The sequence below is a fragment of the Vespa mandarinia genome, chromosome 19 (genome assembly GCF_050613455.1).
Source record: "Vespa mandarinia isolate Hongniang chromosome 19, ASM5061345v1, whole genome shotgun sequence".
Lineage (NCBI taxonomy): Eukaryota > Metazoa > Arthropoda > Insecta > Hymenoptera > Vespidae > Vespa > Vespa mandarinia.
Window position 1 is genome coordinate 359,186 of NC_140828.1, and position 24,729 is coordinate 383,914.

Genomic DNA, 24,729 nt, shown 5'->3' on the forward strand with positions numbered 1-24,729 from the left:
AGCGTTTATTAATATCATAAGAAGCTTGAGAAACGAACAAAAAAGAAAACAAAACAAAACAAAAATAAAAAAAATAATAATAAAAAGGAAATGATTCTCCCGTTCGTAAATATTCCTACCGATTGATACTCGTAAGATCCCATTCATGGAATGAACGGAAGATTTTATCAAACAATTCGAGTTGTTTGTTATCAATCGATGTTATCGATCGAACGTGGTTAAGATCAAGGGACATCACAAGAACGTGACATACGTTCGAGTGCGTAGCACGTACATAGATTAAGTATACGCCCCCATAAGAGTCCTGTTAACTCTCTCTCTTCCTCTTTCTCTCTCTCCCTCTCTCTCTCTCTCTCTTTCTCTTTCTCTCTCTTTCCCCTATCGTAGGTACCCCATTGGTATTGTTTAACATTGCTCGACTGCTAGGGCATATACGGGTGCAGCTGTTATATATGCGCGATTATTCACTACCTACCGAATAATCAATAAAACCGACGGACATTCGAATAGTTCCCAAAAGGTTTGACGAAAATCCCTGACCATCAATTAAAATACCTGAATTTCATTCCGCATTTCGTAAATTGTATTTATTTATTTATTTATTTTTTGTTTTCTTTTTTTTATTTTTGTTTCAAACATCGAAGGAACATTTAAAATACACTATTGATATAATATTCTATGCTATTGAAATGATTAACTATCACGATTAATGCTTGACATCGAGAAATACACACATACACTATATATACATATATATAAATATATAATAAAATATATATATATATATATATATATATATATATAATATTTAATAATTCTTTACGAGCTTACTTTTTCCGGATCGTCAAAAATAATAAAATTATATAAATTTGATAAAATGATTGAAAAAAAAAAATAAAAAAACTACGAAGTCGTGAATGATGGTCATCGAGTAAATTAAAAAAAAAAAATCACGTATCAATAGGAAGAACGCGTTACCGTTACTTATAAACATTAAACGTAGGCATATCTGCAAATCGTTATCTCGCTCGTAACGGCATTGATAACTGGCTCCGAAGGGGACCTTCGATAAAACCGTTATAAAGCAAGCTATAGAGAGGCAAAAAAAAGAGATATATATGTACTATATATCGTTCGAAAAGTATCAAACACGAGTCGGTTTATATAAAATCGTGGCAAGCATAAAATTCATGTATACCGAAATAATCGATGATCGATACTTACACGTAGTCTTTTTGATCGAGAGTTACGATATTGTCGATCGTGTGATATTTTACGAAATAAAAATGCGTTGATCAAAAATTATAAACGTTTTCGATAAAAATCAATTCTCATCGTATTCATTATATTTAAATAATCGATGATCGATACCTACATGTAGTCGATCGAGAGCTTCGATATTGTCGATCGTGTAATATTTTACGAAATCAAAAAGCATTGATCAAAAAATTATAAATGCTTTGAACAAAAATCAGATGTCATCGTGTACATGTAAAATGCAAAATTACACTCATTTTTCATAAAAGAAAAAAAGAGAAAAGAAAAAGATTCGTTAAAATCAAAGTAACGAAATACACCGAGCTAATTCGAACGAGATTCAGTTTTTTTTTTTTTTTTCTTGGCGAATCCCACCAATAGGTTCATTCTTCTCTCTCTTTCTCAAATCTTCCTGTCTACTACTATAGTATTTCTTCGTAGAACCAGGTCGATCAACTTTTTTCTTCCCTCTTTCCAATCGTTTCTCTGGTTCTTAACCCCCCAGCACTACGAAAGTTCCTTCTTTTTCCCCTCTCATCATCAACATCCCTCGATCATGTCTCTCTCTCTCTCTCTCTCTCTCTCTCTCTCTCTCTCTGTTCATTTCTCGTACGTGTTGCGAATTCTTCTTGTCTATTGCGCGCCACATCTGCGACGGCTGTCCGTGTGTAAGATCGGTAAGAATAGCGCGAAACGGGGCAGGGTGCCGTCTAGGGTGAAGAATCCTGAAGGAACAGATGATGATCCCGTTTAGGAAGCTGCAAAGGTGTCCCGCTTGTCTCGAAACTTACGGTTACGAGATCGTCATCGTCGTCGTCGTCGTCGCCGTTATCGTCATCCTGTTCGTCTTCGTCGTCGTCATCGTCATTTTCATTTTCATCGTTTTCATTATTTTCAATATTTTCGCCGTTTTCATCATCCTCGTTAATGGTTCTTCTTCATATGATATTCTCTCGTGACACATTTCCGGTTTCATAAACGTATATATATCTAAAAGGGAGAAGAAAAGAAAGACATGCATACGATTACGCGGATAGAAATTCAGATAGACAAAATGCTTTTTGCATTTCACTGAGGAATCGAAACTGCATCGAGTTTGTTCAATTTCATTGTATCGGTCAGAACTGAGATCTTTCCTTCCTTCCATGCTTTTTCGGTTTAGATAAGCTTTGATCATAAATTATTTATTATTTATCTTTTTCTTTTTACGTCGATCAGGTCGATTTAAATTATTCAATTAAATACGATAAATAAGTATCGACAAATAAATATAATTTTATATAATGAACATAAACAAAAAATTCAGTTATGCGTTCAATGCGTTTATCGGTAGATCCAAAAAAGATAAAAAAAAAAAAAAAAAAGAAAAAATAAATGAAAGAAAAACAAAAAGGAGAGAAAAATATATAAAAAAAAAAAAAAACAAAAGTACAAATTTGTTCATTTGATTTGAGAACCGCGATTGCTGCAGGTATTACGTAAGTGGCTCCCTTGCCACCCGATTCACCGTCAAAGGGAGGAGGAAGAGGGGGGAGCATCGTCCTTTCCCATATGTCGTATGCCTCCTCGTACGTAAGTTCAGAAAACCGTGCAGGCAGGCCTCCTCATATTCGTTCTGTTGTACCTGTGTCGGTTTGTTAACACGTGGGCAAACTTATGAGAATTTATGAAAAAATATGCGCGCGTGACTTTACCAATACATTTGTTACCTTCGTTATAGTTCGTTATAGTCTCCTCTCTCTAAACCTAAAAAAATAAATATAAAATTTATTTCAATAATTTTCCATATTATACGCATTAAATAAATCATTTAATTAACTAAATATAACTAAAGTAAAATTATTTGATCAAATAAATCATTAAATAAAGCAAATGTTAGAACGATAATGCATGCACATGCACTTAGGCACACACGTATTTATGGTATATATATATGTACGTAGATATCTCTTGGCTTGGTATGGGTAATAATACCGAAGGATGTGTATATCGTTGGAGGCCGACGTCCTTAGTCGACTCCCTTAGTAAATCGCATCCCTCGTAGGTACTGCTGTTACCCCCTAGCGCACTATCGACGACACCCTTGGCACGCGCCGACTTTTACAATGCTTTCTACCATCTGCACTCTTTCTCACAGAGAAAAATCAAAGTCGTACGTCGGGGAGAGTAGATCGTCCTCGTCTTGAGAAAGAAAGAGATCTGTGTACATGAAAAGAGAGAGAGAGAGAGAGAGAGAGAGAGAGAGAGAAATTCAATCAATACTCGCAGATATTTCGAAAAGACAGGTTTCGAAATTATGCAATATTTGATACTATACTCTCCTCCATTCATCCATGTCTCTCTCTCTCTCTCTCTCTCTGTTATTTTTTTTTTCTTTTTGTAATTTGTTTAGACCGTGTTACGTCAACGAAGGAAAGATCTGTCAATGAATGAAATTATAACTGTTATAAATATACCCCATTTTTCTATCATCTCAAAATAATAATTTCATTAGGAACGAATGAATTTTATTTTTTATTTTGTATCTTTTTCCATGTGAATTGCCGACGTTAATAATTTTACAAAGAATTTGTCTTGGGAACAATTTTTTGCTCCCAATAACAAAAAAAAAAAAATTATAATTAAACAAATTATAATTGATCAAATAAAAATTATAATCAAGTTGCACATTATTCAGTTCATATTCCAGTTCATATCCAACCTGAAAAAAAGAGTCTCAACATGAATTAAATTTACTTTACTCCATTACGATTTCAATTTTTTCATTTTATTTCTATCGTTCGTTCTGGACATTGATTCGAAATACTCTAATTTCTAACTGATGATCGTTTCTGATTAAAATTAATATTCGATCGCCAGCAAAGCATTAAAATGGATATTATATAAAAATCGGTTGAAATAACGAAAAGAAAAAGAAAAAAGGTGAGATTAAAAAGGAGGAGGTATGGTGTGGGAGGAGGAGTTGTAAATTTGATTGATTTACTTGAAATTTAAATCATCAATTGGATCTTACTATGATCTCAACGATAGATAATTAGAGATGATAGTTAGATAGGTTTTGTCCGTATAAATAAAATTGAAGTTACATACATATGTATGTATGTAAGTATGGTGAATTTAAAGTCGAAGAAAACGAATATTTATAATAGGAGGCATCAACGAAGAGGTGTACGTATACGTAGAAGGAGAAGGAGGCAGCTGTAAGCAAGGGGGTCTCCGACCCCTGCCTACCCAAGTTTTCATGCGAGAAAGCAGCTGAACTACCCCTCTACGACGTTGACTCCAACGTAACGTCGTCCAAGTCGTCGTCATCGTCATCGCCGTCGTCACGATCTAGAGAAAAAGAAAAAGAAGAAGAAAAGAGAGAGAGAGAGAGAGAGAGAGAGAGAGAGAGAGAGAGAGAAACACATACATACACGCATATGCATATCCATATACACATGTGTGTGTGTGTGTGTATATATATATATATATATATAAATAAATGATGTATATGTAATACGTATGAGAGAATTCATATCGAAGTTCAACGTTTGAAGATACGGTGGGGGGTAGTTTAGGGTAGGTTGACTGACTTTCTCTGTCTCCCTCTAAGACACGTAAGGAACCATTGTAGGAGTATACTACACCCTCTCGAGAACGTAGTGGAACAATCGTAAGCATGTAATCGTACCAACGGTGTGATTCAAAGAATACATAGAAAGGGAGAGAGAAAGAGAATCCGATTAAGTCAAACGACAGCTGATCCTTTAAGCGTGGACATAAGTCAATAAATACGTTGGACGAAGCATCTTTGATGCCTCCTTTTGATGAAATCTTCTTCTTTGCTAAAATCATATGCGAGAGAATTGAGAAACGGAAGAGAAATAACCTCATACCTGTATACTCTTCTCTTCCTCTTCTCTCACTCCCTCTCGCCCTCTGCATCCCCTACACACACACACACACACCCTCGTGTAATTTTCTTCACGCGATTCGAATGCAACAAACGAAAATACATGTATATTCACGAGATTAACCACATATGTACGTCAACTTGGTCGAGTGTTTGTCGACCTTATTCGTTTTTTTCGTCTTCGTGTTCGTTTTCATCTTCGTCTTCGTCTTCGTCTTCGTCTTCGTTTTCTTGTCTTCTTTCTTGTAAATTGCACCATATGCGAACGAACATTGACGTCTTGCGGTTTGTCGCCCTTTCGTGATTTTCTTTTTGTTTCTTTTATTTTTTTTTTTTTTTTTTTTTTTTTTTATTTTTCTTCCTTTCTTTATCCTCAGTTTTCTTTACTCCTTTTCATATGCATAGCCATTGATGATCAATCGAAAATCTCGTTACCAATCGAACGAATTTTTTCTTTTGTACAAATTTTTACCTCCTTCTTCTTTTCTTTTTTGTTCTTTTTTCTATACCACGTGAATTTACATCGTAAACGCGTAAATAATTTTTATCGATTTTGTAAAGGAAGTCGTTCGTCGTTATTTTCTATTTTTTCTTTTTCCTTTTTTTTTCTTTTTTTTTAATTTGTTTGGAAAAATTTTTGTTTCTGCTCTAATCTGCCATCGACGTTTAATTGATGGGCCGTCACTCGATTTCGTTTCACAAAATATCTTTCAATACCTAAATAATTAATATTTGAAGAAATCTTCAGAGATGTATGTAATTTGTACATCGAAATATGTCTTTTGTTAAAATTTTGGAAAGTGTAGAAAGTGGTTTTTCCACTGTAAAAAATCAGTTATTATATATATACCCATTATATTATGTAGATACCCATCATGAAAGTATTACCTGCAATGATAGATTTTACTAATCGTGTTTTACAATTTACAACCGTGAAAAGAATAGTAGTAGACAGGTATACCAAAATATTTGATGTGAGACTAATCCTCTAGAAAATTTATATTGCTCGGTTTATAAATTATTGACCGGCCAAAGATCAGAAATAATAAAAAAGAAAATTGATTGAAATATCTAATAAATTAAAAAAAAAAACATACAGGATATTCCATAAGAAAAACTAAAAATCATTAATTTTCTGATTTAACCGAAAGTTTATATATATACATATATATACATATATATATATATATATATATATATATATTTATATATATATATATGTATGTATGTATGTATCGACAAATACATATATTTTTTCTATAGCTTTTTAGCTTATATATAAATATCCATAAATTGGACTTTTTTGTTTGTTCCTTGTTTTCTTTCATTGTTTCGATTTATCGATAGATATTATCAATTTATTTGTGGTTACATTCCTTCTAAACCGTGCACCTGACGCGTGAAAATTTCGAAGGTAGAATGCGAGGGCGGTTAGAACGGTCAGGTGAACTATTCTGATTCGAAGAATGAAAAAAATGGGTCTAACGTCGTAGTACCTGCGGCGGATCCATCTTTGAATGTAGTCGATGTTCTATGTATCTACGACAAGAAGTTGGAAAATGCAGTATAGAAAAGAAAAATACCTACGAAGAGAAACGAAAGACTTTTTTCCTCGAAAATTGCTGTTAAAGTAAAATAAATAATTATTTATATAACAATAATACATGAAAATTGTCATTACTTTTTTTTTTATTTTGCTAATCTTTTTTAATGATATGTATATCGTGAAATTTTGCCTTTTTTTCCGTCGGGACTATTTAAGTATTTACAAGTTTTCATATTTTTATATCCAACAACAACTTAACTTTCCACCCATACCCCACAACCCTACAGCTCACATTCCCTAGTCCTAATGTCGAAGGATAACTTTCTCTTTTTTCCTTTGCTTTTTCTTGAAGATTAGGTTGACTAAAATATGAATGGAAAAATACTCCTGTATTTTATTTCAATATGTATATTATTTCGATTTAATATAAGATTAAAAAATTATTCTATATTGAATGTAAATTTTTTTCCAAACAAAGATCGAATCTATCAACGATATTTTTCTTTTATTTTTGTATGATTTATATGCATACTTCCATATAAATTATAAGCATACTTGTTGTAAATGGATTTTTATCCAACTTTTTTTCTACGAAAAAGAAACCCAAAATTTTTTTCTGTACACAATATTTATGTATCATGATAAAAGAAAAAAAAAACGGAAAATATAGTTATTCTAAATTATTAATAAGCCCAAATCACAAAGTTCGGAGCAATAAAGAAATAAAATAAGAAATATCGATCTGTCAATTTCGAAAGTAAAAGAGGAATTAGATATTGGGGGAGGGAAAAAAAGGGTCTTGGCTGGGTTGATTTTGCACGTGCACTTGAAATGCACAGGTCAGTCAGACGGTGCAGAAACCGCGGCCCCCCCACAGCGAGTACCGTAAAGAAGTTACCGTGCATTCTCGTTGCTCCAATACGGTGTGCCCTGTGGATTAAGGGCACCGGTCCTTCCCATTGGTTATTCTTCATCCCTACCATAGATACAGGCCTCATATAAAAGGTGAGGCCCACCGGACGAGTTGGTTAGTCCTCCTCCAAGGCGACACGACTTTCAATCAGTCGTTCGACGACGCTCGAACGAGTAACAACTTACATCGGACTTCTTTTTTTCTGTCTTCTCTCTCCTCAGTGTGTTTCGTGTGTTTCGTGTGTTTCGTGTGTTCATTCGATCGATCATTTTAGTCACGAATTGTAACTTAATAAATCACGTGTGCCGTTCGTCATATTTTGTGCAACAAAGTGCTAGAAGTTTTTACGTCGTTTCTCACTTAATTTAAATATCGATCACTTGTAATTTTTTCTTTTCTTTTTTTATTTTAACGATTAAAATTAGTGCCTGCTTGTTTGTCGATCAACGAACGTATCGACAAAAAGATAAAATTAGAAGAAGAACAATATGTTACGAGAAACAAATAGTATGCGCAAAATGATGAATATGGAAACATGTGAAGTGTGTAAATGTGCAAGGTATTGTTCTTTTTCGATTAAAAATCGTAAGAAATTCTATGATCGAGCTATATAAAATATCTCTCTCCCTCTCTCTTTAAATCTCTCTTTAAATCATCGTTATTTTATACATTTGGCCAACGCCACGAGATAGAAAGAGGAGAACACGATTCAGAGAAATTTTTTTTCAATTACGTTGAAGCCTTTGTGAATTAGCCTTCAAATAGAAATTTTTTTCAATTTAAATCAGAACAGTGTGTCTGTCGGTCGTGACGATTTTACTTGTGAATTTTATTCGTGAAAACTCGAGCCAGTGACTTTTTTTTCTTTCTTTCTTTTTTTGTCCTTTCCATTTTCTCACTTTTATTCATTTTCATGCAAATCGTACACATTTTAATGATCGTTGGTCCACGTTCGAAATTCTACGTTAATTTTGTTCTTTCGGAAATTAGAAAAAGAATGTGTTCTGAAAAGTAATTTAGAAAATTATATCTTCTGATGGAAATATATCGTTGGAAAAAGTGTTTTATTCAATATTTAATGATCTTACGAATACGAAATATATCGAAGTTATTAAAAAAAAATATATATATATATATTTCATATTTTTTGACACGTTCAATCGTTGTTACCTCCCAAATAATAAAAATCGTCGTTTGATTTCGCGCGTTCGATCGGTATTTGTTGTTTGGTTTCGCGCGTTTGATCGGTACTCGTCGTTCGGTTCCGTAAGTCTTCGTGTAATATCGTGTGCTCTATCTCTTTCTCTCTCTCTCTCCTATCTTTTCCTTTCTCCCCCACTCGACGATTATTGCCAGTTGCGCGCCAACTCTCGGCACGAAAAGAAGCGTGGATTTTGTTCTAGCGATCGAACGGAGCACGGCCAAAAGTAGGAAGTCGGTGAAGTTTCTGAATGAAATATCGAGGGATACATACATACACACATATATATACATATAATATATATATATATATATATGTATGTATATTCGATAAATAGGACTTAAATAGGATCTCGGTCTTCACCGGTACGAGAAGTGTGTTATAAAAAGAATTTTATTTGAAAAATGTATTAATCGATAATAGCACCGAAAGAGTTTTAGAATATTTTCCCCGACCTTGTCAATTCGCACGCTTAAGAAGGGAGGGGGAAGATAGGTGGGGGGAGGTTTAGGAGCGTGAGATCACGGACATATTGAAGCAATGAGAGCCTTGCGTGAATCAATTTTTCGTCGAGGAGAAAGATCATTTATTTCGCATATACGATACAAATGCTTGTATTCTTTTTTTTTTTTTTTTTTTTTCACATCTCGTTGCTTTAACTTGGACGCTTTCTCTCGACTCCTTACGCACAGGCATGCTTTATTCCGCACGTATTGTTTGTTCTTCTTTCTTAGTTTATTTTATTTTTTTCCTTTTTGTTTTCTTCTTTGGTATATATAGCACTCTAATAGTACTATAGCATATATTATAGATCGTTTTAGACATTAATAACGGTATCAGGGTATTTTAGAAAGTTGTTTTCTTTTTTCCCTTTCTTTTTCTTTTTTTTCTTTGGAATGAACTTTGAGAGATATATAACAATTGGAGGTTAGTCGCTCGTGTCGTGCTTATCCCGCCAATTTTGATGAAAAAGTTCCATTTTTTCCTTTTCCTTTTTTCTTTTTGCAATCCAATATGTATAAGAAAAAAAGATATATAAGTATATATTAATTAAGAATATGTTTATCTCTTTATTGCAGTCTCTTCAAGAATGTATTTAGAATTAGAAGTACGCCAGAAAAAGAGGTAGCTCCTAAACCAAAAGCACGAAGATTAGTGGGCATGGCGGCACGAAGATTCGTCGGTCTTGAAACCTTCTCGCCATCTACCAACAAAGAAAATGGCACAGTTAATCGTAACATCAACTCTAGTCCGCAGAAAGTAAGAACGTTTTCTACATTATCGGCTGCATCGTTGAACACGATTAAGAAATTTCGCTTTTCTTTTTCTGTCTTTTTTTTTTTTTGTTTTTTTTTTTTTTTCAAGTGAAACAATGAATTAAATCGAAATTTTGTTTTTCATTCTCTCATATTTAATCTTGGCTACATTTTTTATTAGTATTTTACAAAGAGTCAATATTTTAATCAAAACATTTGTAAATGAAATAATTTTTCAATATCTTATAAATAAATGATTAGTATTTATAATAAACCTAAACGCAATTTTGACATTTTATTATTCGTATTGTCCGATCACATTACGTATTGATAATTTATTACAAACAATGATAAAAATATATACCGATCATTCATTTTACAAAATACTTATTGTTAATCAATAAAACTGCTGACCAAATAAATTGTTTTCTTTCCGTTTTATGCTTTGAAAAAAATTTCCATCCAATTTCCGTTCGAAGATACGTTAGACGTGATAATCGAAGTCTACCTGAAATTCTAAAATAAACGTCGCGTTAGATTAGAAGCTCTCTTTCTCTCTCTCTCTCTCTCTCGTTACGAGCGAACAGTAAAATACAGCTGTCCGTTGTTAAGAAATTTCCTAACGATATCGTTTGTTTCGGAAGTAAACAAAAAGAAAAGTGTCACATCGATAGATCGGGAAAAAAAAGAAAATAAAAGATCCCGAAAAGATATGGGAACGTGCGTATGTTTTGACAATTATAGTTCCATAGTCAAATTGGTCTCGCATGCAGCTTTCAGATTTTCCATAATCGTATGCGCGACACCTTGCTATCTATCGACGGGTGCAGAACTTGCTACCGGAAAAAAGAGAGAGGGAGAGAGAGAGAGAGAAAAGAAATACATATATATATATATGTACACATATGTATCCTCTTTCTTAAATCAGCTTTGAATTTAAAGGGAACAGGAAATACGTACTATCGGCTGCTATCATTTCGATTAAGAACAAAAAAAGAAAACACTGAAGTATTTTATTCTTAAAAAACGTTGTGCTTTGTTACAGATAAATGGAAGCAAACGGTCACGCTTCCCTCTCGAAGATTGCGACTCGAACAACCAGGATAACAGCTATGGAGTTAATTTGCACGAAAGAGATACACGTACTGGATTTCAATTTGCGGAACCTCTTGGCGTGCCACCAAGACGTATAAACGTCGCAGAAGCTCGAAGTCCCATACAATCACCTATAAGATCATCGCCTCGTGAATTATTAACGGATCCGATGATCTTCCGTAGTTTGTCATCGGGATACGAGAGTATGGATGACGATTTAAACGATCTTATGGATTTGGACGCTTTGGACGAAGCAACGCATTTACCAAATGGCCTTACGAGTTTATTATCCGGTAGTATAGTTGGATCAGAAATAATGGAATATGCTATAATAACAACACCGGAGTATCCTCGTACAAAAGTGAAACGTTCATTTCGACGTTCTATGTCATTACAAAACGATCGAAATAATCCGCAGTCGTCCGTATCGAAAGTACGTTCCTGTCTATTTCGTTCGCCCTCAACAACCTGTTCAACTCGTAAACTAACATTCGACGACAATACACAAACGCGTAATCCATCTTATCCGAATGTGGACTCACCGCCGGAAACGAGATCGTTTAAAAGACCGGATCCACCAGCCGAACATAGTCCTCGATTAGTCAAGAGGTCTAGGATATCGGTTGACTTCCAACATATACCGGAGGACGTTGAATTGGAGATATCGTCCAAACAGACAACTTACGTAACGGAGATCGAAACGAAGCTAGTCAAAAAATCAATCAAGTCAAATTGTTTGGAGAATATGCCAGAAAGTGTAGAAACGTGTGAGCCTATTAAGGAAACCTTGGAGAATGTTTTTGGCGATAGTAAAACACATGCCATGATCAAATCGGCGATACACCGTAGCGTAACCGACGCCGATCTTACAGGTGACTTTAGTAAACCTTGCATTTTACCTCTTGCCGAGGGTCGACACGATGATCTTAAATCGATCTCCGTTGATACCTTGGCAGCATTGATGCGTGGTGATTTTGAAGAGTACATTGATTCCTTCATTATCGTCGATTGCCGATATCCTTACGAATACGAAGGTGGACACATCCAAGGTGCACTCAATCTTTACAGCAAGGAATTGATCGAACAACATTTAATCGATCCATTGACCAACGTACCGGAGATACAGCCCAATTCGTGCAAACGTCGCATTCTCGTCTTCCATTGTGAATTCTCTTGGGAACGTGGACCAAATCTTTCCCGTTTTCTACGTAATATAGATCGTCAACGTAACAAGGAACATTATCCCGCCCTTCATTATCCGGAAGTTTATCTATTACACGGAGGTTATGAACAGTTCTATAAGGAACAAAGAAACCTTTGCTCGCCACAAGGCTACAAACCAATGTCGGATCCGAATCACGAGGCCGATCTCAAACAATTCCGTGTTAAGAGCAAAAGTTGGCAATCTGAAAAACCTGTAAGCAGAGTTAGTGGACTCATGGTTAGAACGAATATCAAGCGTTTAGGTTTTTGAGATATTCTTTTTTCTTCTTCTTCTTCTTCTTCTTCTCCTTCTTCTTCTCCTTCTTCTTCTCCTTCTTCTTCTCTAACCTTCCTTCCTTGAATCTCTTCGTGTTCTTTTGTCAAGATTACTTGGATGCACTAAGGTGACTTCGACACTATATTGCAAACAAAGATCTATATTCTCTTCTTTATTTTTCTATTCTTCTATTTTATTTAACTTTCTTTTCTTTTCTTTTCTTTTTTTTGTTTTTTTATTTTTCACACATCGGGATTGAACGCGGCGCGAGTTTCGTTTCTTGTTTCTTTTTCTTTTTTCTTCTTCTTCTTCTTCTTTACGCCTTCTTTCTCCGCATATTATGCAATCGCGCGTTCAAAGTGCAAGAGGAGCAAGGAATCGAGTTTTCCTTGCTCGCGAAACTATATGTGAGTCCTGTGAATCGTCAAGTGTCTAATTCGAGATTATAATATCTTATAGAGACTCTTCGCGAAGAGTTCCTTTTTCTTCTGTTTTTTTCCTCCCCCTTTTTTCTTTTTTTTTCTTTTCCTTTTCTTTTTTTTTCTGTATATATGTTCTTCCGTACAAGTTAGATTTAGATTATACATAAACGAGAGATAACCATCGAAAAGAGAGAGAGAGAGAGAGAGAGAGAGAGAGAGAGAGAGAGAGAGAGAAAAGAAAAAAAAGATAATAACACCAATTAAAAATGCAACACAAACAAAACAAATTAGAAAATGGGGGCGCGCGTTTCTTTCTGGGGAAAAAAAATAATTGTCAATATATTATTATTAAGTTAATTGTAAGGAAAAAATTTTTCGTCGAGTTTTATGAAGAGGGGGAAGAAAAGAAAAACAAGCATTCGATAGGATAATAAATTCCTTTGTGTTAAATCCAAATCCGGCGAAATAATGATCAAAGATGCAATAGCTCCATCCTGATCTACTTACGAAATGATGGTGGAGCGGCGTGGAGCCATAAGAGAGTCAAATGTGTCACAAATCTTTAATGCTTCAATCATTAATTCCGGGCGAGCATCCCACTTGTACACTTAGACACTCTACTCTCTTATGACTTTACGATGTAAAAGTGTTTTCACTCTATCATCATTGTTTATTTTAGAAAAATAACTTTGCTGTAGATGTTGTGTGTGTATGTGAGAGAGAGAAAGAGAAATAGAATGAGTATATATATGCGTGTATGTATGCCTGTATGTCTGTATGTATGCGAGAGAGGGAGAGAGAGAAGGAAGATGAAAAATGTAGTATTTTGTTATCGTCATTGAGCGTTCTCGTCTCGACAGACGATACGACCAAAGTATTTCCTATTTAGCGAATTTCTAGGTTAATTATCTCTTCTTTTTTGACGACATCTATTGCGTTCAAAATGGCAGGGTATGCATGAACAAAATGGATGACACGAGTATTCCTAAATGTGCAAAGTTCCCAATGTTATAATGTAAAAATTATTCCATGTTAAATATACATTGTAAGCTAAACTCTATATTAATTTTACGTATATTAATTTTATGTTATTTCCCTTTAAAACGATCTATTAAACCTCTTCTTTTTTTTTCCTTTTATTTTTTTCCTCTTTTTTTTTTTTGTGGTCGAGGAGACAATGAAAAATATGATATTCTTAAAATCAGGATACAAAGATCTTATAGTTTATAACGAATTTGGAAAAAAAAATTAGTCATATGCTAAAGTTAAAATTCTAATATAATTTTAAATTAGATACAGATATTTGTGTATAGATAAACATGCATATTTTTAACACAAAGAGATCTTTAAATTTATTTAAGTCTTCTTAAATAAAAAAAATAATTGAAATATAAACAAGAGTTTAAGAATTTTATGATTAATAACAAAATGATTTTCTCCAAGATATAAGTACTTAGATATTACTCGTTAAGAATATTATTTATTTAATTTAATTAAGTCTTAACATTTAAATAAATAAGTATAGAAAATATTCTATAGAGCCTCAGGAATGTTATAATATTCTAAAAGTTCATAAAATGTTTATAATAATTAATAATTTTATTATTAATTGCCGTAATAGATTAATTCAGATAAGAGATTAAATAGCACTAATTAATAATATAATTCCTTTAATTTCGGAAAATAGATCCGTTCTCAAGATAAAAATATTAAAATCCACTGATGTTCCGAGAGAGTTTATCGGGGAGAATTTGAAGGTGGAGAAGTTGAAGAGTAAGGATCAGGCGAATATGTGGAGTGCGACCAATTTGAACATTGTCCATGTAAGGAATAAGGTGACTTGAAGGTTGCTTGTTGCATTTGATAATTTTTTAATTCATATTCGTTTACAAGACCAGCAATTTTCCCTTTAATTTCTATTTGAATCGGTAAGGAAAAGGTCCTAACTGTTTCCTCCATAGCCTTGAAAAAAGCAGTCAAAGGGTCAGTCTGAGCGACAAATTCATTGTTCTTTTTACTCTCGAAATTATCTTGTGGCATTTGCCCTATCGAAGAATGATTGGCATCTTTATCGTTATCTTTTTCGATCGGAGTGCGACTTGTTACCTTAGATAAGGATTTTCGCTTATTGATAATCGTCTGTTGGGACTGATCATTAGATTGCTGTACTCCCTGTGGTGCAATTTCCATTTCTTTCTTGATATCACCGACATTGATATCTGAGTCCTCTAACGAAATCGTCTGACTGATAGAGTCATTGCTCTCCTCAAAATTAAGTGTTAGATTTGAAACTTGATTCCTTTCTCCAATATGCGGAATGATAAACGATATTATATTTTCATACTTCCAAGGTCGTTTTAGTTTAGCCGCCTCTCCAGACATATTCCTTCTTTTCTTATATACCTTACGAAAACTGTCTCGAAGTGCAATCCATCTTTTTCTGCAAATTATGGCTGAAATAAAAGAAAAGAAAAGAAGAAAGAATTAAAAATTGAAATAATAATAAGCAAACGTGCATTTATTCTTTTATAATTACAAAAGTTCATTTTACCAGTAGGGATCGTACATACATATGCGAAAAAAAATGAAGAAATAAAATGTGCGTATCTGTGTGTTTTATAAATTTCAAGATAAGTTTCCAAACCAACATCTATGTAAGACTCCATTTCTACAGTAAATAATATACTGTACAAATTTGTACTTTATACAATTTTAAAGTTCTTAAGTAATTTACGAAGATATAATACGTCCAAAGAAATATACGATATGATTAAAATATAGTAAACGCAATACTTTTTATAAATGATATATAATATACATATTTTTACCTGTCGAAGAATCAAATTTTTCTGATATTCGTTGCCATGCATTGTCCTTTTTCCTATTATCATGGTACCCAGGATCTGAGACGTCGTAAAGGAATGGGTATTCCCGCACTGATTCTATGAGAAGTTCATCCGTGTTCATTTTGACAAAATTAAAACATTAAATTATAGAAAAGATGTACAACTTTATGTGGCTAGAACCGTACTAGTCGTTTGAGGTGAAATAATGCTATATATTCTGGCTGTTCCGTTTCTGTGCCGACCTGTGCCGAGCCGTGCCGTGCGTTCATAGTCAGTTACGATCCATTTAAATCAATACAAAGCAAAGTGGCTGGTGCCGTGCTGTGCCGTGGTGTACCGTGTTATCCGTTCATAATGGGTTTCCTGCTTTAATAATCACAATAGTTTCGGAGTAGTGTCGATCCTCTACGCTTCACCAAAAAAGTCGAGTAAAAAAAAGCATGGAGACACACAAACTCTCTTTCTCAGTTCGCACACACACACCCACACACACACACACACATATATGTACTGGCTACACGCTCACCTATATTTATAATTTTAAGCATCTCTCATACCTGACAATCTTACAATTGAGGGGTTGTTAGGAAAATGGTTACTTCTACGAAAGTATCGTCTAATGATGTAAATTTCTCCTCTTTATTACTTTACTATTCTGATATAAGGTATACTATAATTTTATTATTGTAGTAATATAACTTTTAATATATAAACACAGATAAACACAACTAGTCAACGCTATTACAAAAAAATATTATTTTTGACAAAAGAACTATAGTACTATAGTACATTATCCATAAATCGAAAAATAAAGAAAATTACATTATAATCTTCGTTTATTTTTCATTACGTTAGGCGTCCATTCAACGTGCGTTATCCGTCCGTTAAACGTGCGTCAGACGTCCGTTCAACGCTTCCCACCTATTTTGAACAGGAGAATATGACATACCAGGAGATGGCACGTTCTCGCGTGCCACCTCTTCGCTCGTCATATGATCCTGATACAAATCCAGTTTTACGGGAAAAATTTTCACATGTCCAGTAATTTGGATTTTTGAACAGGAGAATATGACATACCAGGAGATGGCACGTTCTCGCGTGCCACCTCTTCGCTCGTCATATGATCCTGTTACAATTCCAGTTTTACGGGAAAAATTTTCGAAGGCCCAGTAATTTGGATTTTTGAACAGGAGAATATAACTTACCAGGAGGTAGTGTGCGAGAACGTCCTACGTGCGTTAGACGTCCGTTCAACGTGCATGAGGTGTCCGTTCTACGAGCGTTAGACGGGAGTTCTAGGGGCGTTAGAAGGCAGTTCTACGTGCTTTAGACATCAGTTATATGTGCGTGAGTCGTCAGTTTAACGTGCGTCATTTGTCGTTCGTCTATATCGATTCTATACTCGACAAATCTGATCAAACACTCACTCTTTAGTGAATATTCAGAAAATATTTTCATAAATTAGTCACTTTATCAATCTGACATATCTTTGTCCCTATTTATCGATGGTTTCACATATAAAATCTGCTATTATTGGCATTTGGAACAGTCCCTCGTGCTCACCTACTCTTTGTACCGTGTAATGATTTTTACACATTATTTTTGTTTCACTAAAGGATCAAAAATATATATATCTTAACTGTAATTTTGATCTGTGTTGTGTATTTTTTATATATAGATTTATAATTGCTAGCTTTATGATAAGTATGTAATCCGATTTTCATTTGGTATTTTATCAGTAATTTATTCAGTTCTTTTAATTCGTCTTGATAATTTTTGAAAGTCTCAAGTCATTACTTTTTCAGCGTCATTTATTTTTTCATGCAAAAGCGATAGCGTGCTCCTGAATCTAATAATAGTTGTCGACTGATTGATAATGCGTATAATATGCCTAACAATAGGCACGAATATGAATATGAGATATTCATTTCAATCCTCTTAAAGGAAAACTATTTCTTATTTTAAAATAAGTTATTTATTCAGGTACATTAAAACATATTATACAATGAGAAAACTAAAAGATATGAACTCGTGAAATAAAATATGAAAATAATTAATGTAATTCTTCTAATATTCAGATTTTTCAGACGACGATGTGGACGAAGAAAAATGCTGGGATTGTTGTATATTTTCCAATGTTGTTGTATGCCGACCGGCGGAATGATGCGTCTGATAGTAATCACTTGGATTACAGTCATGCATCTTGTAGTTATTTAATTGAACATTCGTTTGCGGCCGTTTTAAATCCGGAAAATTGTCTGTGAATTGAGCCGATTCAATTAATTGTATTATTTGAATTTTCGTTAAGGACTTTTTATGCTCGGGAATTTTTTTAAATGATGACAAAAGTGACAGTAGAAACATGCGGTCTTCATCTTCTTCCAAAGTTTCTCTCCATGTTCGGCCGCCCATGGATGTTTGTAAGATATTTATTAATTCCTCATTTGTATTATCTGTAGACTTTTTTCTAAACTTTGTAGTGTGTCTTGAATATGGTCCTAATGTACCATCTTCGATTTGGTCATTCTCCTCATAGACGTTTTCTGTATTTGTGTCTACATTTATATTTTTTAAAAATTGAAGCTGATTATAAAAGATGTAAGGACTTTTACGTGAGGCTGGAGATAGACTGTTGGCATTTTTCATTCTTCGTACTTCTCTCGAGAAGCAACTTCTTAAATTTTTCCATCTTTTTTGAAGATTTAAACCTGTCACGTAAAATATTATATTTTAAAGAACATTTGTTTTATGGTTTAAGATATTTGACGTATCGTAGGAAAATTATTTATTTACAAAATTTTTGTATTCACTATCAAGGAAATAATTAAGAAAGTTTGCCATTTCATACGGAAGGAATGGACTATGTGGAATATGTGGCTACTTCTATTTACCTATTTCGATAAGGTGAAAGAAAATGACCGTCACTATTTGGCACCGCCATGTCTAATAAGTTACATAGCTTTTGTTTATATTTGGAGTGGCGATTAATGTACTTTCTAAAAAATTACATACTGGTAGACGGTCCAAAAAAGGCCAATTTTTACGACTTTTTTTGCATTTAATTTATTTTATTAATAAAAACAATCATTAAATATATGTGATAAAGTGGAACTTTGAAGAATATTTTCCAACAGAAAAAAAAATAAAATAATTCGTTATCTTTTAAATGTTATCAATGTCGAACTAAACAGAGTCATTTCGTACGGCGTTTACGCTATCAATATCTTCGTAAGGTATTATCAAAAATGAGAAAAACATTTAAAATACATTTTAAAAACTAATCGTTTACAAAGCCGATTTTTTATATTTTCATTTAATTAAAAAAAATATGAGCTATTGAATTTATCGTACAATTTTCGATATAATTAAATTGTACACTAACATATATATATATGTATATGCTAATAATACGTGAAATGCTGAATTCGCCGAAAAGGTCGACTTAGAATGACTAACTTTGTAAATTTTTGTAATTTTTTAATGATATTTTCAAAGAATATTCATAAAGGATAATATTATTGTCGAATAAAAATATTTATAAAAAACCGATTTTTTTTTTAACTTTCTAAGTATATACGACCATTTACTTTAACTCTATTATTTAAAGAAAAAGAATATTCAATGAGGGATACTGCCGTGCTCGGTCCCGACATATACAATGCACAATTGGTTTTATTAACTAAAATTTTTTCGTATATCTTTGCAATGTTAACAATTGTAAACCTTTTAATTAATGTTACAAAAATCTGGGACATTTTTTAGAATTATGTCCGAGAAAAAAAATGGATATAGATTTGACATGGCTCTATTAATTATCCCTATTTAAAATTGTAATATCATCGTGCTAGAGAAATATCTATGTTTGCAAATTACTTTATGAATAAAGCTCGATTGAATTGGTAAGATAAGAAAAATTTGATAATTTCATGATATTAATAAGAACACTTAAAATATACTCAATATATACATAGATACATACATACATACATATATATATATATATATATATATATATATATACATAATTTATTTTATTTACTTACCAAATTCCTTTTTCTCCTTTTCAGTAAAATCTTCACTTGCAAATAAATTAATTATCTCTTCCCATTGGGCTTTTTTAATTTCTCGATTGGTATAGTCATTGCAAGATGAATCCCAAATTGCCTTGTGTGCTTCAATTTCTAAAATAAATTTTTCCGTATCGAAGTTCATTACAAGGGTTGTTATGTACTCTGTTGAACGGTCGCCGGCGACCAAAGGTCGTCGGCAACCAAAGATTTCGCAAGAAAATATTATGAGAATTCCTGAACAAGTTGGTCGCGGCGACCATGAAAAATACTAACAATGGTGCATGATGGTGCACAAGCAGCTAACACGAGAAATGAAGTTCGTGGAATCGAATACACGAATGGTTCACACGACAGGAAACTTTCTTGCAGACCAAACGTAAGGCCCGTTACGCATTGTTGACCAGTCTTCAGCGACCAGAACGTCGACCAACCATTCGGGTTTAAGAGGGAATATGAACCGTCGTTGCGCAGTGCCGACCAGTCGCCAGCGACCAAGGATTCTATTCATGAAATGGTTTCGTATACGTAAACGGTAAGTTTCGAATGAACGCCATGGAAAATCCCTAGAACAATGTTCTTAACAATCGTCCCAAGTCTAACGTCTAACTTATATGTACATATATTATTTTTCATTTACGATCTAACAAACTTCTTTATACCAGTTTATTTCAGTGATATAAATAAGAAAAACAAAATCAAAAAAAGAAAGAAGAAAAAAAGTAGCAAAAATAAACACATGGTTATGCAATATTGATATTTAATTGATCGTAGAAAAATATATGAGTTTTTCTTTTTCTTTTTTATTAATTTATTTTCTTTCAAAAATTGTATTTAATAAATATCACTTACGACAAACGCAGCAATTATTTTTTTTCCCCCACAACGTTTCTACATTCTGATGATATATATTAATTTAAAAAGTATCCTAATGGTTGCGGGGACCACGAAAATATAAACGACTTATGGTCGGCTCTTTGGTCGCTGGTGCAACCAATCAAATGCATTCAATCAAAATACTATGCGTTCCCACGACAAGCAACTTTCTTGATCAGGAACTCCATTTTCTAACTTGTTCGCAAAGTTATGTATACATATATATATATATATATATATATATATATATATATATATATATATTTATAAATAAACATATATTGAAAAGAAATATTGAAAAGAAAAAATAATAGGTGCATTCGTCATAATAACTTTTGAAACATATTTTGAAACAATTGAATGTTCTTTTACAATGTCTACGTTCCAATGTTGTAAATATACGTTTATTTTTGCTTTTCGTTATCTTTTTTCAATTGTTATCAATGAACTATATGATCTAAATCATTCATTGCGTTTGTACATGAAAAACATCATACCTGTTGCGCTTGCGAATGTCAATAATACTCTTTTAGGAATTTTCCATAACGATTATTCACAACTTTTTATTTACATATACGCAACGAATTTCATAAATAGAGGCCTTGGAAACCACAAACTTCGAAATTCGACAATTCGACAATTTTTAAACTTTCGAATCGGCAAATTTGGTCAGCTGATTTTTAATCTTCCATCGACCTAATATGACCTGTTGATAATGCATAACGTGTCTTACGATTAATGACACAGTCGTAGGATTTCGGAATATTATGAGTATTTGGTATTACTGTTAATAAATTAAACTTAATATTTACACCAATGCTTTATTACGCTCACTCTATCTCACATCAGTTTTGATGCGTCCTATTTTCTTTCTCTCTCTCTCTCTCTCTCCCTCTCTCTTTGCCTCTCTTTGTTAATCATCGAATTATTAGATGTGATCTTTTTTTCCAATAAAAAAATACGTACGTCACTTTACGAACATAAGTGAGATAGCGGTCGATTCGTTTCAGCCAATTGAACCAACATTCCTTTCAAAGAGACAAACTCCTAAAGCTCTAAACATATTTGATCCTAATTTTTAAATCACTTGTAACAAGCCTGACGTAAACCTTGATCTTCTAGAAATAAAAACATTACATTTTTCGTGGCATTTCAAGATAGATTTTATTTTATTCAGTTTTACATTTTAATTTCATATTGCAAAATATGTAACATGTAATAGGCAGTAACATTGTAATTACTTTCATTTATGTAAAATAGATTTTGATCTATGATACATTTTATTTATAGTCTTTCGTAAAGTTATGCGCGTTTAATATATAGGCTTATCCTCGCCCTCGTCCCTCTATCCCGATGTGTGCACTCTTAATTTATTTGTCTAATTGATATAATTAATATTAAATCAGATAATAAACTTTTGTATAAAGAAAATGCCAACAAAAGATATTATTAATATAAACGTGAAGACATATAGAAATTACCAAATGTGCGTACATAAGACGATTCTGATTAAAGAGATAGCATTATGTCTTTTGTTGATATTACATTTTCATTTATAGATAAAATCTAATCAACAAATTCTATTCTATTACTTCCACTAAAATATATATGTTGCAGATCTACAATGACAATGCGAGATATGCAAAGGACTATTATACTTAAGAATAAATCTATACGTGTGTAAAAAGTAATAAGTGAAAAATTCATTAACTGCAAATATTATGGTAATAAAAATAAAATTATAAATATTATAAGACGTCTATACTACTGATATTTCTTGTCTTAAAATATATACATATATGTTCTGTTTCATTCAACTATTTTTTACTATATACTACTTTTAGTAACCTTCATGTATTCTTAACTATATTTACTGATAAAACATATCTGTGCTTGTGACTTCAAAATCATAAATCTTATTTGTAAAATCTTATAGTGCCTTATTTATCATCTATTTCATTTGCTTATAATATATTATTCTTACATTTCTCTTTACATATTGCTATCAGGATTATTTAGTGATATTATTTAATTAATACGCCACACATATACATAATATTGGAGACATCATTATTACTGAAACTGTTTATGAATTAAGTAAATAAATATATTTGATAAGATCCACTTATTCCAAAATAAAAAAAATATATATAATAATTATAATAATAAAAAGTATATTATTTACTTGAAAAAAAAATAATATTGTCTGTTCCCAAGTGATAATAAAATAAAATATCTATGAAAAGAATCTACTGAAAAAACCTTTTTTCTGATCTTGATTAATAGATCTCAAAAATATGCGATCAATATCTTCAAAAACTTTCGCGCTTGACTGCGCTGCATTGATATAATAATGAATACCTTGTAAAGCATAATAGTCGACCAGAGGTTGTGTTTGAGTGTGATAAACACCTAATCGTTTCTTTAAAGCATCTGCATTATCATCCGATCTCTTAATTAAAGGTTCACCAGTTTCCTATTAACAAATAATTATTGTTTTATGTTAAGTTATATTTAAATATATATATATATATATATATATATATATGCATATATCAATAAAATAAATATTACTTACATCATCTGTCATTGGTTTTTTTGGTGGAGCAAATTCTTCATGATATGATCTACCGCTTGCAGGATGTATTAAACGACCAGTGATTCTTTTTATTAATAAACTATCATCAATTCCAAATTCAACTACAGCATCTAGTTTGGTTTTCCTCTTCTTTAACATCATATCTAACTACATAAATCCAATAATTATTACACACACACACACACACATATATATATATATTTCTCTATATCTTTTTTAAATATGGAATAATAATAACTCTGAGATAAATTTACCTTCTCAGCTTGAGGAACACTCCTTGGAAAGCCATCCAAAAGAAAACCACGCTTACATTCCGGCTTATCCAAGTTAGAATCAATCATACTAACTACTAGATCATCGCTAACTAATTTCCCTTCATCCATAATCTTTTTTACTTCTGTACCAAGAGAAGAGCCAGAATTTATTTCCGCTCTCAACATATCTCCTGTAGAAAGATGACAAACACAGTATCTCTCTTTAAATAAAGGAGCCTGTAACATAAAATGTTATTTAAATTTAATTGATAGCTATTGTATTATCCGTCGTAAACTCATACAAAATTGTAAAAAAGAAAAAGAAAAGAAAAGCAATAAATTCTACAAAAGAGATTATTTTACCTGTGTCCCTTTACCACTACCAGGTGGTCCTAATAAAATAGCATTAATACCTCTTGATGGTATTTGAAATTTTTCTTTTGGTACTGCTTCTGTTTTAGGCGCCATTTTTATATTCTACGATTAAACTTCTAATAAACTATTGATTATAAAAAATAATATATTATTCAAAAATGTTTCTTAAAGCAGATGTTAACGAGTCGGTACTCAACGGTCACAGTACGTAACAAATGTATGGAAGAACAATCAGAGAAGAACTTGCCACAAGGTCTCCCTCTTTAATTTACTATATCGTAAGTAAAGTGATTTGATCTTCGACCTATCAGCTTTAACTTTGGTAGTTGCCGCCAATTTTAGAAATTAAAACAAATGAGACACTCGATCGTATTTTAAATATCGAATAAGATTGATTTCGATCATTTAAAGATGATATCAACAAATATCGTGTTAGAATAACTATATTTATATACTTTATATTTTTTTAAATTAACTTTCAAACAAATTAAAAATATAACCTACATAAGTTTGTTTGACTCATTTCGCATGCTATTTTGATTATATAAGATGGATTGTAAATTTATACAAATCTATATAGATAGGTTTTCATGACCTTTTGTTACGTCTAAAAACAGTCAAAATATAGATTCTGAAAAAAATATTGT

General features: G+C 32.5%; 4 protein-coding genes across 9 annotated transcripts in view; 1 reads left to right on the forward strand and 3 right to left on the reverse strand.

Moving 5' to 3' along the window:
• Window positions 1-13,291, forward strand: part of LOC118449834 (M-phase inducer phosphatase) — a 64,346-nt gene extending 51,055 nt beyond the window's left edge. For 4 of the 6 annotated variants that reach the window (XM_035884937.2, XM_035884938.2, XM_085662700.1 and 1 more), the window contains 2 exons: window positions 9,892-10,072; window positions 11,114-13,291. In XM_035884937.2, coding sequence (XP_035740830.1) covers window positions 9,892-10,072; window positions 11,114-12,637 — 1,705 coding nt within the window. In that variant the 3' untranslated portion in view covers window positions 12,638-13,291. Of the gene's footprint in view, window positions 1-7,747; window positions 8,171-8,981; window positions 9,178-9,891; window positions 10,073-11,113 lie in introns of those variants that run through there. The other 2 variants (XM_085662701.1, XM_035884940.2) reach the window with 2 other exon arrangements.
• Window positions 13,292-14,717: 1,426 nt separating this feature from the next.
• LOC118449783 (uncharacterized) lies at window positions 14,718-17,760 on the reverse strand. Its single transcript, XM_035884758.2, has 3 exons — window positions 17,117-17,760; window positions 15,894-16,277; window positions 14,718-15,518 (listed from the first exon to the last, which is right to left on the reverse strand). The coding sequence occupies exons 2-3, from the start codon at window positions 16,030-16,032 to the stop codon at window positions 14,803-14,805; spliced, it is 855 nt and encodes a 284-aa protein (XP_035740651.1). The 5' UTR covers window positions 16,033-16,277; window positions 17,117-17,760; the 3' UTR covers window positions 14,718-14,802.
• Window positions 17,761-17,875: 115 nt separating this feature from the next.
• Window positions 17,876-20,474, reverse strand: LOC118449839 (uncharacterized). The gene is made up of 2 exons (XM_035884952.2): window positions 19,955-20,474; window positions 17,876-18,619 (listed from the first exon to the last, which is right to left on the reverse strand). The coding sequence occupies exons 1-2, from the start codon at window positions 20,121-20,123 to the stop codon at window positions 17,979-17,981; spliced, it is 810 nt and encodes a 269-aa protein (XP_035740845.1). The 5' UTR covers window positions 20,124-20,474; the 3' UTR covers window positions 17,876-17,978.
• A 1,524-nt stretch (window positions 20,475-21,998) lies between these two features.
• Window positions 21,999-24,360, reverse strand: Ak2 (Adenylate kinase 2). Its single transcript, XM_035884953.2, has 4 exons — window positions 24,071-24,360; window positions 23,708-23,944; window positions 23,433-23,600; window positions 21,999-23,330 (listed from the first exon to the last, which is right to left on the reverse strand). Exons 1-4 carry the CDS (start codon window positions 24,173-24,175, stop codon window positions 23,091-23,093), a joined length of 750 nt encoding a protein of 249 aa, XP_035740846.1. The 5' UTR covers window positions 24,176-24,360; the 3' UTR covers window positions 21,999-23,090.
• Between the last annotated feature and the right edge of the window lie 369 nt (window positions 24,361-24,729).